General features: G+C 50.5%; 1 protein-coding gene across 4 annotated transcripts in view; it reads left to right on the forward strand.

The window, feature by feature from the left end:
- The window catches only part of Myo7a (myosin VIIA), a 78501-nt gene extending 66916 nt beyond the window's left edge, over positions 1–11585 (forward strand). For all 4 annotated transcript variants that reach the window (XM_087212000.1, XM_087211997.1, XM_013067417.3 and 1 more), the window contains 13 exons: positions 138–262; positions 636–793; positions 1582–1735; positions 2790–2945; positions 3295–3400; positions 4329–4442; positions 5422–5509; positions 5682–5788; positions 7598–7783; positions 8199–8315; positions 9320–9403; positions 10247–10366; positions 10952–11585. In XM_087212000.1, coding sequence (XP_087068126.1) covers positions 138–262; positions 636–793; positions 1582–1735; positions 2790–2945; positions 3295–3400; positions 4329–4442; positions 5422–5509; positions 5682–5788; positions 7598–7783; positions 8199–8315; positions 9320–9403; positions 10247–10366; positions 10952–11041 — 1605 coding nt within the window. In that variant the 3' untranslated portion in view covers positions 11042–11585. The remainder of the gene's footprint in view (positions 1–137; positions 263–635; positions 794–1581; positions 1736–2789; positions 2946–3294; positions 3401–4328; positions 4443–5421; positions 5510–5681; positions 5789–7597; positions 7784–8198; positions 8316–9319; positions 9404–10246; positions 10367–10951) is intronic.
- The last annotated feature ends 2705 nt before the right edge of the window (positions 11586–14290 follow it).

The raw sequence follows: 14290 nt of genomic DNA on the forward strand, positions 1-14290 counted from the left end.
GGTCAGAAGAGGCATGAGGTCCACTCCCAAGGAAGTGGTCTCCCCTACCCCTAATCTGGGAGGCATAGAGCTTTACCATGTTGATCCCAGTGGTCCCAAGTGGAGAGCTGACCCGAGCCCCATCTCTCGGCTCCTAGGCTCTGGTCACCATGACCCCCGACCAGAGGCAAGATGTGATCCGGCTCCTGCAGCTGCACACAGTAGAGCCTGAGGTGCGCAGCAAGCCCTACACGCTGGAGGAATTCTCCTACGACTACTTCAGGTGATGGCTCCAGGGACAGAGGCAGCAGTTTCTGTCCACCAAGCTGGCCCTTCTGAAGGTCTCATTCCTCCTTGAGATGGTGATTGGCCTGCACAGGCAGGTCCTGGGGGCACCTGATGTACACTGGTGCTTGATGCACCCTCAGTCGTGCTGGGGAGATGGGCCGGAGAATGGGCAGCTGTGGCTCTGCATGCCCAGAGTGGGATGGTCAGTGGCTTTCTGGAGGCAGTGGCATCTGCTTCCCTGGTGGCAAGGCAGGGTGGGGAAGAGTATAGCCTGTTCCTGCCCTCAGCAGCTTCAGGAAAGGGGCAGGGTGGGCATCTCACCACCTGCAGGTCTTTTACCCCACCTGACTGTCCTTGTGCCATGACAGACCCCCACCCAAGCACACGCTGAGCCGTGTCATGGTGTCCAAGGCCCGAGGCAAGGACCGGCTGTGGAGCCACACACGGGAGCCACTCAAACAAGCACTACTCAAGAAGATTCTGGGCAGCGAGGAGCTTTCACAGGAGGCCTGCATGGCCTTCATTGATATCCACACCAGCAGTGAGCGAGAGGGGCAGGATGGGGTGCCAGCAGGGGACCTCAGGGCAGACAGGGTTCTTGTCTCCTCGGCTAGACCTTTCTTTCCCCCTGAGGGGCAGGCTGGGTCCTGGAGATGTATGCAAGGGGTGGCCTTGCCCTTTGCCTCCTGTGACCCTGCCATTTGGTGTCAGATAAATGTACCCTGTGCTGAGCCAGGTATAGAGAGAGAGCTGTGACCAGAGCCAGCCCCTGGCCTCAGGGGACAACATGCTGACCAGAAACTGTGCTGTGAGGGGGCTGGACAGCACAGAGAGCTGACCTGGCCTGAAGGGGGCAAGGAGGACTTTCTGGGGGAAGCAGTGTCTAGGGTGACATGAAAGCTGGACAGGACTTAGCTAGGCAAAGGGAGATGTCTGGGGAGTGTTCCACACAGCGGGAGAGGCCAGACAGCAGGGCCGCCTCAAGGGGCACAAAGTAATTCAGCACATTTGGACGGCAGGTGGGGCAAGGAAAGGTTCCTGAGCCCTGTGAATTAGCTTGGGCTGTAGAGGAGCCCCTGGGCAAGAAGTGGCACAGTTAGCTAGACTGGTGATTTGGAAAGTCTGTCCTGCCTGTTGTGAGGACTTGGGACATGGGGCTGGGGGCTGTGAGGAGCTGGCCAGGGGAGGTGAATAGATCGTGCCTGTTTTGTAACTGAGTAGCCTGAGGCCCAGGGCCAGGGGGACTGTAGCTTCCTGCCTCCCAGGCCAGTGCCCCCCACCATTGGCCACACATTCTTCCTTGACACCTCTCACCCGTGCTCAAGTACATGGGCGACTACCCCTCCAAGAGGGCGCGCTCCGTCAACGAGCTCACTGATCAGATCTTTGAGGGGGCCCTGAAGGCCGAGCCCCTCAAGGATGAGGCCTATGTGCAGATCCTGAAGCAGCTGACTGACAACCACATCAGGTAAGCGGCCTGGTGGGTCACAGCATCCAGGGGTGGCAGGGGTGGCAGGTGCTCTTCCTGGAAGTGGGAGCTGCTCTCACTCCTCATGGCCTCACTTGGCCTGTGGTCTGAGGTCAACCAGTCAGAGACCAAGAGAGGGGACTGCACCCCTTTGAATCTGTCTCCCCTCATAGTAACACCCCAGCTCCTCCCACTGCTCCTAGTGGTCAGCTCGAGCTGCTTCTGCACAGCCCTGCACCCCTGGGGACTTCCAGGGGAGGCCAGCCAGTCCTGGCTCAGGCTGAGCTGGCTGCCTATGGGAAGCTCTTGCTGAAAATGCTCATGGGCTGGGGGTGTTGGGCCCCAGAGAGTGTCACCTTCTCCCCTTTACTGGGCCAGCTTGAGGCAGGAGTGGGAAGTCACCTAGGAGACAAAGGAAAGCTCCACCTTTCCCCCTTAGCCAGCCCCCACCTGCTTTCCCAAGCTTGTCGCTCTTTTTATCAAAACCTTGTGCACACGTCCACCCTGGAACCACACATCAGATCTTTTCAGACCGTCAAGCCTTTGTGCATGCTATGCTCTTGCATAGAGCCTTTTATCCCTTTCTGTGCACAGCAGAGTTTGCTTCATCCTTCAAAACCTAGTAGATCAAAGCCACCACTTCCCCAAGGAGCCCAGGGTGGTGCCCGGAGGGAGCTGGGGGAAGGGGTGACCTAGGGCAGTGCTACTCCTGGTGCAGGCGAGTTTGTGAGCTCTGCCAGGATATAAATCACACGTGGTGGTGGGGAACCTTCCTCAGGAAGGTCTTGCTTTGACAAAAAAAATCTCAGCCAACCCAGATGGAAGGCGTGGTAACTGAATTTCCATCCTGGCATGAACACCTGTCTGTCTCCACATGGGCTTATGGGAATAGTGTGTGGCCTGTCACGGGTGGGTGACCACATTGTGCCTAGTGCTAATTGGATCTGCCTGTCAGGGATGTGGGTCCGTGCTGGTCCTCAGATCAGGGGAAGAGCTGGGGGTGGCAGAAGGGTGCGCAGGTCCCCCTGATTCCCAGTGGTGCTGCCTCCTGCAGGTACAGCGAAGAGCGGGGCTGGGAGCTGCTCTGGCTGTGCACTGGCCTCTTCCCTCCCAGCAACATCCTGCTGCCTCACGTGCAGCGCTTCCTGCAGTCCCGCAAGCACTGCCCACTGGCCATCGACTGCCTGCAGCGGCTCCAGAAAGCCCTGAGGTACAGTGGCCACACTGGGCAGTGGGACAAACCCTTTGGGGATGACAGCATGGGCATGGTCTCTGAGTTCCTCCTGTGCTGGGGAGACAAACGCACTGCACTGCACACTGGGCTGTGCTCCAGACTCTTGGTTCCAGGCACTTCCCCCATAGCCCTCTGCAGTGGTGCTGTTGACATCCCCTTTCCCAGATTAGGAACTCGGGGCTCTGAGGGTGAAGTGGCTGGTCCCGCCATAGAAAGAAAGCCTGGCCAGCAGATTGGGGGTTGTGTGTTTCAGTTTTCCTCTGTTCCCTGGTCCCCATGGTTCCATGAACCTGTCTCCCCCCACCCTCCCCTGCCCTATTTTCAGAAATGGGTCCCGGAAGTACCCTCCTCACTTGGTGGAGGTGGAGGCTATCCAGCACAAAACCACTCAGATTTTCCACAAGGTCTACTTCCCTGACGACACAGATGAGGTGAGGGGCCCTGGCTCCTGGGTCTCGCACCCCTGATGGGGTGGAGTTACGTTGGTAGACACAGAGGGTGGTCCTGACACCTTACCTGCCATCCTGACAGTGCTGCCGAATCTTCCTACCCCCCCGGTGCAGTCAGGGCTATGTCAAAAGAGCACAGATGTCCTGGCCCCTGGTCCCACTCCTTGCTTCCTAGAGCAGCTTCCCTGAGAAGCCTCCCTCCAGCCCTTTCTCCCTTCCTCCCTCCATTCCTCCTTTTCTCTGAGGAGTATCTGCCAGAGCTGGGCTCTGCTGATGCCGCCTCCCTCATCCCGGCTCTGTTCCTGGGCACAAAGCCAGCTGGCCCGAAGCTCCAGGCTTCCTCTATTGCCTGAGCCCACTGTCCTGCAGGCGGGACACTGACCCCCTTCCTCCCTTCTCACCTTGTGTGGTCAAGGTCCTTTCCACCTTGGTCCTACCTTCCAAAGGTTGTGTTGTCTGACTGTCTCTCCCCTACTCCACCTGTCAGACTCTCAGATCCTCTCATCCATCTGGGCTGCTCCCCGCTGCCCCGCCCTGCCACTGTGGAAATTGCTTTTCCTCTTCCTCAAGTCTCTCCTTCTCATCAGTGCATTTCTGAGGCCTGTGGCCTTTGCCATCATTCATATTTGTACAGCCAGGTGCAGATCAGGGAGGTCAAAGCCAAGTCCAAGTTCTGGTTGGAAGGTCAAGCAGGGTGCCATCCAAGGGGACTGAGGCAGGAGCTTTTTGGTTTTTAAAAATGCTGTGCTCATCTCTGGACCCATGGAGAAGGCTCTTCTGAGAAGGGGTGTCTTGAAGGAAGGGGCTGTGTCCGGGAGGGGCCTGTGTCCGGGATGTATAGCCAGAGAGGCACAGGAGGACCAGGGTCCTAGGAAAGGCCTGCAAAAGCCATGTGAGCCCCACCCCCTAGGCCTTTGAGGTGGAGTCCAGCACCAAGGCCAAGGACTTCTGCCAGAACATCGCCACTCGGCTGCTCCTCAAGTCCTCAGAGGGATTCAGCCTCTTTGTCAAAATTGCAGACAAGGTGGGTCATTGGCTGGCTGCCTGCCAGCTGTTGGGAGATTTTCTGGGACTTTCAGGGTGGGGGAGAGGCACTGGCAGGGGACACACAACTGTTCCCACCTCCTTCTTACTCCCCTGCAGCTCCCCTTAAAGGGAGCACCTGCCCCTAAATCTCCCTTCTGAACCATTGCACATGGACTCAGACCCTTTGGGAGCCATGTGCCCAGGAACTGCATATTCGGGATATACCAGGATCCTCTCATATACAAGGTATGATTGAAAAGTATGGTGAACACTTAAATTCAAATTTTTTATGACAGTAAAAGACACATTGCCATTAGTCCCCTCAAAATACTTCCCCTCACTTCCAGCACACTTGTTCCATCCTTTCCTGCCACTTTCTGAAGCAGTTCTGGAAGTCTTCTTTCTTAAGTGTTTATTTATGCTGTCAAGGGTGCCTTGATGTCTTGAATCAATTCAGTGTTTACTTTTCATGGTCATTCTCACTTTAGGGAAGAGGCAGAATCACATGGTGCCAGATCAGGTGAATATGGTGGATGAGGACACACTGTGATGTTTCTATGAGCCTGCCTCGCTGTTGGATGACACTTACCAGCAGCATTAACTGTATTTGTGTCACACCTTATAAAGACACTCATGAAAGACTTCCAGAAATGCTTCAGAAAGTGGCAAGAACAATGAAATAAGCATGATCGATGCAAAGAGGAATATTTTGAGGGTGATTAATGGCAATGTGTCTTTTATTATAATAAAATTAAAAATTTAAACACATACCATATTTTTTGATCAGCCCTTGTACTCTGCAAAGTTGCTCTCACTGGTTCCTTACCTGCCATGCTGGGGCAAATTAATCCTTGAAGTGAGGAAACCCCTTCCAATCAGGGGTAGTCTTTTTAGAGAAGGGACCACTTGGCTGGGAAAGTCAGAAGAGCCAGTGTTTCTTGAACTAAAATGAATGGACTACAATGACATGTCCATAGGTTATCAGCGTCCCTGAGAATGACTTCTTCTTTGACTTTGTTCGGCACCTGACAGACTGGATAAAGAAAGCACGGCCCATCAAGGATGGTAATGGGGCTGGGTCCTGGGAACCTCTGAGGCCCAGAGAGGCCAAGTACAGGCTCAGGGACATGCTGCCAGGCCCACCTGGGTGGTGCCCAAGCAGAGGTCTCCTCTTGGGCCAACACTGGGTGCCCGCTGTGCTGGGACTTTCTGGGTGACCCGCTGCCCTGTGCCGTAGGAATCCTGCCCTCGCTCACCTACCAGGTGTTCTTCATGAAGAAACTGTGGACTACTACAGTGCCAGGCAAGGACCCCATGGCTGATTCCATCTTCCACTATTACCAGGTGAGCTGCCCAGAGCTTCTCTGCCCCTGTTGCCTCCACATGCTACTAGTTTTGCTCTACTTTGTGAAAGCAGAGACCAGCTGTCCTTGCCAGGGAAACCCCTGTAGCACCCACCTCAACTGGATTCCTGTCAAGACCACTGGGGTCCCTGGGAGTGGCCTCACCTCAGATCCTTCTGCATCCTGATCTTCTACCCCTCACGGGCTGGACAGTGCTTCCTCCCAGATCCCAATCCTTCCTGTTCAGGTCCTTCCTACAGTGCCTGGCTGTCTTCCTAGTCCAAGATCCTGCTGCTCTAACTGAGTGTTTCCAAAGCCCCTGTGCAATTCTATAATCATTTTGAGAGTTAGTCTTGACATCTCCCACATCCTGAATCTCTTGCCTACTGATTTGACTTCATGAACATCTGAACATTTAAATTCCACCTGTGTCTGTTCCCTCCCCTACTGACCTGGGTCAGTCCTCTATCATCTCATTCAGGTGACAGAAGTGATCTTTTTCCTGGTCTCTCCACTGGTTCTTCCCCAGTTCAATCCACTGCTTTCCAGGCCTTCTGGTGGCTTCCTATTGTATCTGAGGTATAACCCCAAATCCTACTTCTGCTGCTTCCTCTTGCACCCGGCACCTCTTGGCTCACTCCAGCTGTTTTTGAGAATCACATGTGTGCCATGGGGCCTTTGTAATGTCCTATCTGGGGTGCTCATCCCTCAGTTTCTTCCCTCACTTACTAAGCTTTTGTATGTCTAAATTTAAAGGAAGTCTTCCCTGCCCTCAAGACTAGATCACGCCACTTTGTTACATGCTCTTATCACTCTGTGAACAATTCCCTCAAAGACTGTAATTGTACATTATTTTGGCATAATTAGTAATGTCTGTATATCTTTTTTTTCTTGAGGCCATAAGTTCCATAAGAATAGGGAGGGCATGTGTTGTTGCTTAAAGGGCCTGGCGCTAGTAGATGTTCAAATGTATTTGTTGTATCAATGGATGGCTGAATAGATGAATTTGTAACTCAGTGAATGGGTGAGGAGAAGGATGAATGCTGAATGAATTCATGAGTGGCTAGTGGGCAGATGGATGGATAGATGGGGAGATGGATGAGGTGTGTGAGGTAGACCCATAAATGGGTGTAGGTGTATGAATGAGTAGATAGATGGGTGGGCAGATGGAAAGCCGTATGAACAGTGACTGACACAGGCCTCTGATCAGCAGTGCGTCCTTAGGCCAGTCTCATTTCTGAACACTTACAGTAGTGTATAATATGGTCCTGTGGCTTCAGGGAACCATGTGGGCCATGGCTGTGCTTTGCTTTTGGTCCACTCCCCCTCCTCAGATGCTCTGATTCTGGGTCTAGAAGATCAAGGAGGTGGGAAGGCTGGAACTGCTGATGAAACCAGTCAGTCCCAAGAGGACTTTATACAAGGAGGCCAGACTGACAGGCGTTGTCAACGGGAGGACAGATCCCAGAGAGGAGAGGCATGGAACAGTCTTAGATCCACTAGTTGGTCATTTGAGTGTCTTCATCTGTGAAATGGGGCTGCTTACCTCACCTGACTGTTAAGAGGAGAAATGGACAATGTTCTGACAGGGCTGTACTTTGAAATGATAAAGTGTGGAAACTGCAGGTATATTGCTATTTCCCTGTTCTGTGCCATTACCCTGGGGGCGGGAGGATCAGGATCATCTGAAGCTGGAGAAGTGATGGGCCCAAATGTAGGGGTAAGGTAGGAGTTCCCAGCCTTGGGGTGTAAGGATGGAGCCCTCTACCTCTAGATCCCTCCATGCCTGTGCCTGCTCTGTTTCTGGCAGGAGCTGCCTAAGTATCTCCGAGGATATCACAAGTGCACACGAGAGGAGGTCCTGCAGCTGGGGGCGCTGATCTACAGGGTCAAATTTGAGGAAGACAAGTCCTACTTCCCCAGTATCCCTAAGCTGCTAAGGGAGCTGGTACCTCAAGACCTCATCCGACAGATTTCACCTGATGACTGGAAGCGGGTAAGTATAGGGGAGGCAACAGGAAAGGGTCTTTGGGCACACCACAAGTCTGGGTGGCAGGTGCTGGCCACCAGCCCAAGGGAGTGCCGGTCACGGCTCCTGTGTGTGATTAAGACCACCTTCCATTCTGCTTTCATCTGCTTTATTCTCTGGTCCTCCATTCAAAGGATTCAATGGCCCCATGATAGTATTTTGTCCTGGTTAGCAGAGTGACTTGATTTTACTTGATACCTCTGGCCTGCCTTCCTAGCGGAGGGAAAGGAAATCGGAAGTCCACTAGCTGGGATGGTGGGAATTCCCTTGACACCCCTGGACTGCCTGTCCTATGTCTGGCCCTGACTGTGCAGACAGGTCATGGGCAGGAATGGTGGGAGGAGGGCTATGAGTGGACTGTACTGACCCACTTCTTCTGCAGTCTATTGTTGCCTACTTCAACAAGCACACAGGAAAATCCAAGGAGGAGGCCAAGCTGGCCTTCCTGAAGCTCATCTTCAAGTGGCCCACCTTCGGCTCTGCCTTCTTTGAGGTGAAGGTACACCATGGGGAGTTCCTCAGTGAGGAGGAAGAGGGCAGAGAGGGGATGATAAGGCACAGAGACTCTTCCCTAGGACTGAGGCAAACAGTGATGGCCTTGGACAACTGCCCTGTTGAGGAAAATACTCTTAGCCTTGCTCTAGCCAAGTGTCTTAACTAAGGACTCAGCCCTGGGGAGAAAGAGACTAAAGGCTCAGCCTGGCAGGAGAGGCAGACACACAGACAAGCCAGAATACTGGAGGGTGGCCTGTGCTGTGACAGTGGAAGCCTTCATGAAGGTGGCAGAAGTTGGGAGGCCCTGCCCCAGACTGAGGACGTGGCCTGGGCAGGCTGCCTGGAGCAGGTGACACTTGAGCTTTCTAGGGAGACCCTGGGGAGTGCTCCTGACAGAGGCCTGCAGAGGCAAAGGCCTGGAGGCATGAGAGGGTAGTGCAGGGGGTTAAATGTGTCTGAATATAGGAGTGAGGTGAGCACACTGTTGAGAGGGGCAGGTTGGCAGGCAGGTGCTGGGGCTGGGTGTCCTCCTGCAGGTGGTAGTGAACCTTGGAGGCTTCTGAACAGGGGTAATGGGGCTGAATAGCTTTTAGCTGCAGTGTGGAGAACAGAGCTGAGGGAAATGACCAGAGGCAGAATGGTGAAGAGGCTGGTATGAGAGGATGTGGGCTCTTGAGAAACTCAGCTGAGCAAGGAGCAGGGGGTAGGTGTAGCTGGAGGCAGGTTAAAGTTCAAGGAGGGCTTTTTACAGATGAGGAATCTTGGTTTGAGAGAAAGAACATGGCAAAGATTCCTAGAGAAGTAAGACAGAGGTGATGAAACTAATGCTGGAGAACTACAAAGGAATGTGGGGCAGCACTGAGGACAGGGCAGAGGTAGAAACCATGAGGTCATGGCAGAGTGTACCGCTGGCACCAAGTAGACTATAGGCTTGGTGGATTCATTCCTGCCCCTAAATGCTTTCCTACTGTGGTCTCCACCTGATGGTTTTCCATCTTTCTTTGCCAGCAAACTACAGAGCCAAACTTCCCTGAGATCCTCTTAATTGCCATCAACAAGTATGGGGTCAGCCTCATTGATCCCAGAACCAAGGTGAGCAGGGAAAGAGTGAGCAGGTGCAGTGGGTTTCTCTTCCTGCATGCTAACCAAGGTCCCAGACACAACCCTTACCAGCCACTATCCCTATTCATCAGCCTCCTTGCCACACGTCTTGAAAGGTTGTCTTCTTCCTTGCCTCATTTGCTTCACCAAAATTGCTCTCCTAGAGTTACTAACAGATTTCTTGGTGCTAAATCCCATGAACTCCTTTCAGTGTTTGGCCTTTCAGCACCACTGGCTGCTACCAGTTGCTTCCTCTTTCCAAAATGCTCTCTGCCCTTACTGGTTGGGATGGCAGTCTATGCTGGGGTAGCTGCATGTTTAAGGGCCAGCCAAGGGGACCAAAAAGCATAAGCCTACCATGCCCCAGAATGTGAAAAGCACTAATGACCAGCATCTTCTCCTTGGCTTCATGTGCCACACATTTTTTCTACCTCTCACAATCATTTCTTTTCAGACATTTTTGTGGGCTTATCTACTAGCCCAGGTACACTGTGTTCCTCGAGGTTTTGTCTTGTTTTCTTCATGGTTCCTTCCTCACACTCTCCCTGGCTATCTCCTCTAGGCTCACAGTCAATTCCCTGAGGCCACTCAAATTTCTAATTTTCACTCCAAGTACCCAATCACCTCCTGGACTTTCTTGGCTGTCCAATTGGCTGGTCCAAAGCAGGGCATGGAGGCAGATCCTTTCCACAGCAGCTCCATGCAGAGCTGGCCTTTCCCTATCACACTTTTTTCATCTGAGGGCCTGAGGTCTTCCATAAAGTGGTGTCTGTCTGCTGGAGCTGGGGAGAGTGAAGGTTGCTATGCAGCTTCATTCCCTTTCTGCTCTCCCAGGACATCCTGACCACTCACCCCTTCACCAAGATCTCTAACTGGAGCAGTGGCAACACTTACTTCCACATCACCATTGGGAACTTGGTTCGAGGGAGCAAATTACTGTGTGAGACATCACTGGTGAGAGCTCTTCCTTGCTGGTCTGGCAGGGGTCCTTGCCTCTCCTGCAGCTTCAGCTGCCCCCCACCCCCAACCCCTAAAACAAATAGTGTGGTGTGGCCTGGGGTACTGGGACCAAGGGTCAGATTGGGGCCAAAGTCAGGTCAGTTTGAGGCTTGGCTTAGGTCTGGGGAAGGGTCTTATTCTGGGTCTGAGGAACGGACTCCTCCTTCAACAACTACTGTTTCTGTAGCCTGTGGTTGTAGCCCTTTTGCTCCTGAATTCAGTAGCCAAACCATTAGCAAAGACACATCCTGAACTGAGCTCAGACTTCTGAAGTATAGCTCATCTAGAAGCCTTTACAATCACTCTTGGAGAGAAGCATCCCAGGTTTGAGTGACCACAAGCTGGAAGCTTAATGTGGGGTCAGATAGCTTAGAATCTAAGCCATCTGGCTTGATGAGTCCAACTCCTCACCTTTGTAGACAGGGAGACCGAGTCGTGAGCAGTAGAGGATTGGCCTTGGCCCCAAGAGATGTGCCCAGGTCTGAGTGGCTGGTCCTGTCCCACTTTGTGCTCTGCTTCTTTTCTCACCCCTACCTCCAGGGTTACAAGATGGATGACCTCCTGACCTCCTACATTAGCCAGATGCTCACAGCCATGAGCAAACAGCGGGGCTCCAGGAGCGGCAAGTGAACAGGGGAGGAGACACTGGCTCTGTGCCTGCTTTCTAGGCAACATCTGGCTCAGGTGCTCAGCTACCCCTGCAGCTGGGAAAGACCTCTGCCATCCAGGCAGGGAGGCAGGGCTGGCCATCCGCCACTGACCATGTCACCACGTCTGCTGGCCCTCTGACCTGTCTTCCACTGAGGTCAGAACTTCCCTCTGTCCATCTGTGGTACCTGGGTTGGCTCTCACCCTAGCTTGCTGTGGCCTTCCCAGTTTACCAGCCTGTGCTCCTTGGATGCTCAGACAAGCTCCACCCCTGCTTTGACTTTCTGTATACTACGGGGACAGAAGAATTCAGAGGACAACCTATCTCTCAATACTGGGAACCACCAAACCAAATGTGCATTGAATACTCTGAAATCCAATGGACTGGGTTACTTCTTCTAAGTCAAGCATCCTCAGCTGGGGTGAGGAAGACAGACCACTTTTGTATATTGTGTTGTGACCTCTGGGCCCTCGCTCAAGTTTCCCTGATCATCTCAGGGCATAAAGCATGTGTTTCATCCTCTGGCCCTATAGTGTCTTTGCTGGGGGAGGGAGTGTGGGGTCAAGACAGGGACCTGTAGAGAAGTGGTCTGTATAACTACTTCCTTGCTCTGTGCTGGCCTGGCCAAGCTGGTTTGGGTATGGAGGTTGGAGTGCTTGAGCCCAGGGTGTGCTTCATAGTGTCTTACAGGGCCCAGTTGGGACCAGGATGGGTTTGGAGGAACTGGACATCAGTCTGAGAGGTGGGAATCTAATGCTCATGGACTGGGGATCTAGAGGAAGAATCAGCCTCTGGGTCTTACCTAGGGTCAGTGGAGCCAGAATTGGCCCTTGCTCCCTGGCAGAAACTTCCTGGTTCATCAAGATATGTCCAGGAACCCCAAGAACAACACTGCCTTGGATAAAATCCTGCATTCAGTGGAGCCCTGTGAAATGTTGCTTTGTGAATAGGATGAGACAACCAAGTTTTGGCATAACTGGCATAGGTCTCTGGAGGTGTGGGCTTCTGACAGGGCAGGGATGATTTGGGTAGAGAATCTTCTGGGAAGTGGCTAGGATGACTGCCTAGAGCTGTAAAAGTGGGGAATCCCTTTGAGGTGAGAGTGTTTGTGATCTGCCTGAAGGTCTCCTGCTCTTTCAGTAGAGCTGGGTCCTGTGTACCCTTACAGATTCACGTGTCTGGGCCACCCACGCCCTGGGGAGTTCTATTCCTGATTTCCCTAGCTCCTGGGAAAGGAGAGGGAAGGGCTGGTGTGTGCAAATGGAGGCCCCAAACAGTCTCACTTTCTGGGATGACAGTGTGCTGTCTAGGGAGATGTCCTGCTCCAACAATGTTCGTATGGCTCTACAGGATAGGATAAATCTGGGCCAGAAAAAAGGTCCTGCAGTGACTTTTCCCCATGCCATTACGCAGATGGGGAGGCTGAGGCCCAGAGAGGCTGGGGTGTAGCCCAGGGGTAGAGCATGGGCAAGGCCCTGAGTTCTAACCCCAGAGTCTCCACTCAAACGAGTTCCAACAAAGTTCCCAAGAAGATATCTGGAAAGTTCCCTAATATTTGAAAGCTAACATTTTTAAAAAATAATATTTTTATTTTTGATTGACACAGTGATTGTACAGTGTGACATTTCAATACATATATGCAGTGTGTAATGAGCAGATCAGAGTAACTGGCATATCTAACACTTTAGACATATATCATTTCCTTTGGTTGAAAAAGTTCAAATCCTAATTGTTATCATCCATAGTTATTCTACTGTGCTATAGAACATTAGAAGTTATTCCTCCTAACTGCAGCAATTAACCTTTTTCCATTGTTCTATCCCCTAAACCCTTCCCAGGCTCTGATAACCACTATTCTGTTCTCTACCTCTTTGAGATCAACTTAACTTACAGATATAAGTGAGAATAGATGGTATTTGTCTTTCTGTGCCTGACTTATTTCACTTAGCATAATGTCCTTCAGTTCCATCTATGTTGCTTCAAATTACAGAATTTCATTCTCTTTGTGGCTGAATAATATCCTATTGTGTATGTATACCACATTTTCTTTATCCATTCATCTATTAATGGATACTCGGGTTGATTCCACATCTTACCTATTATGAATAGAGTGCTGCAATAAACATGTAAGTGCAAATATTTCTTTGACATACTAATTTCAGTTCCTTTAGATATATACCAAGTAGTGAAACTGCTGGATCATATAGTTCTATTTCTAGTGTTTAAAATGATTGCTGTACTGTTTTCTATATGACTGTACATATATTTCTATTATATATAAGAATTCTCTTACTTTATTTGCATCCTCACCAGCATAGTTATTTTTGTCTTTTTGAAAACAGGCATTCTAACCAGAATGAGACAACATTTCCTCATGATTTTGATTTGTTTTTCCTTGACAATTAGTGATGAACATTTTTTCATATACTTGCTGCCCATTTGTGTACCCTCTTTTGAGAGATGTCTATTCAGGTTATTCACCCACCTTTAATAGATTATCTATAATTTACTGAGTTCAGTTCTTTATATATCCTGGAAATTAATAACTTCTCAAATGAATAATATGCAAATTTCTCTCTCACTTTGGAGGTTCTCTCTTTGCTCTATTGTTTTTTTCTTTGCTATCTAAAAGCTTTTCAGTTTGATATAACCCCATCTGTCAGTTCATATTTTTGTAGTCAGATCCAAAAAAAATTTTTTTTTTCTGAAACCAATGTCCGGAAGCATTTCTCCTTTGTTTTCTTCTAGTTGTCTTTGGTCTTTATAGCCTTTGATCAATTTGAGTTGATTTTTGTATATGATGAGAGATAGGGACCTAATGTCTTTCTTCAGACTATGAATACCCAATTTCCCCATATCACTTACTGAGAAGACTTTCCTTTTTCCAATGTATGTTCTTTCTTCCTTTGTAAAAAAAAAAAAAATCAGTTGTCTGTAAACATGTGGATTTATTTCTAGGTTCTTTACTGTGTTCCATTGGTCTACATGACTTTTTATACCAATACCATGCTGTTTGGATTCCTGTCACTTTGTAGTATGCTTTGAAATCAGATATCATAATGTGTCCAGCTTTGTTCTTTTTTGCTCAAGAATGCTTTGGATATTTTGGGTCTTTTGTGGTTACATACAAATTTTAGAGGTGTTCTTTCTTTTTTTGTGAAGAGTGTCATTGGTATTTTGATAGGAATTACATCAAATATGTAGATCAGTTAGAGTAGTATGGACATTTT

This window comes from Heterocephalus glaber, unplaced genomic scaffold (genome assembly GCF_053883595.1).
Source record: "Heterocephalus glaber isolate CG9 unplaced genomic scaffold, H.glaber_assembly_v1.0 deba00001428, whole genome shotgun sequence".
Classification (NCBI taxonomy): domain Eukaryota; kingdom Metazoa; phylum Chordata; class Mammalia; order Rodentia; family Bathyergidae; genus Heterocephalus; species Heterocephalus glaber.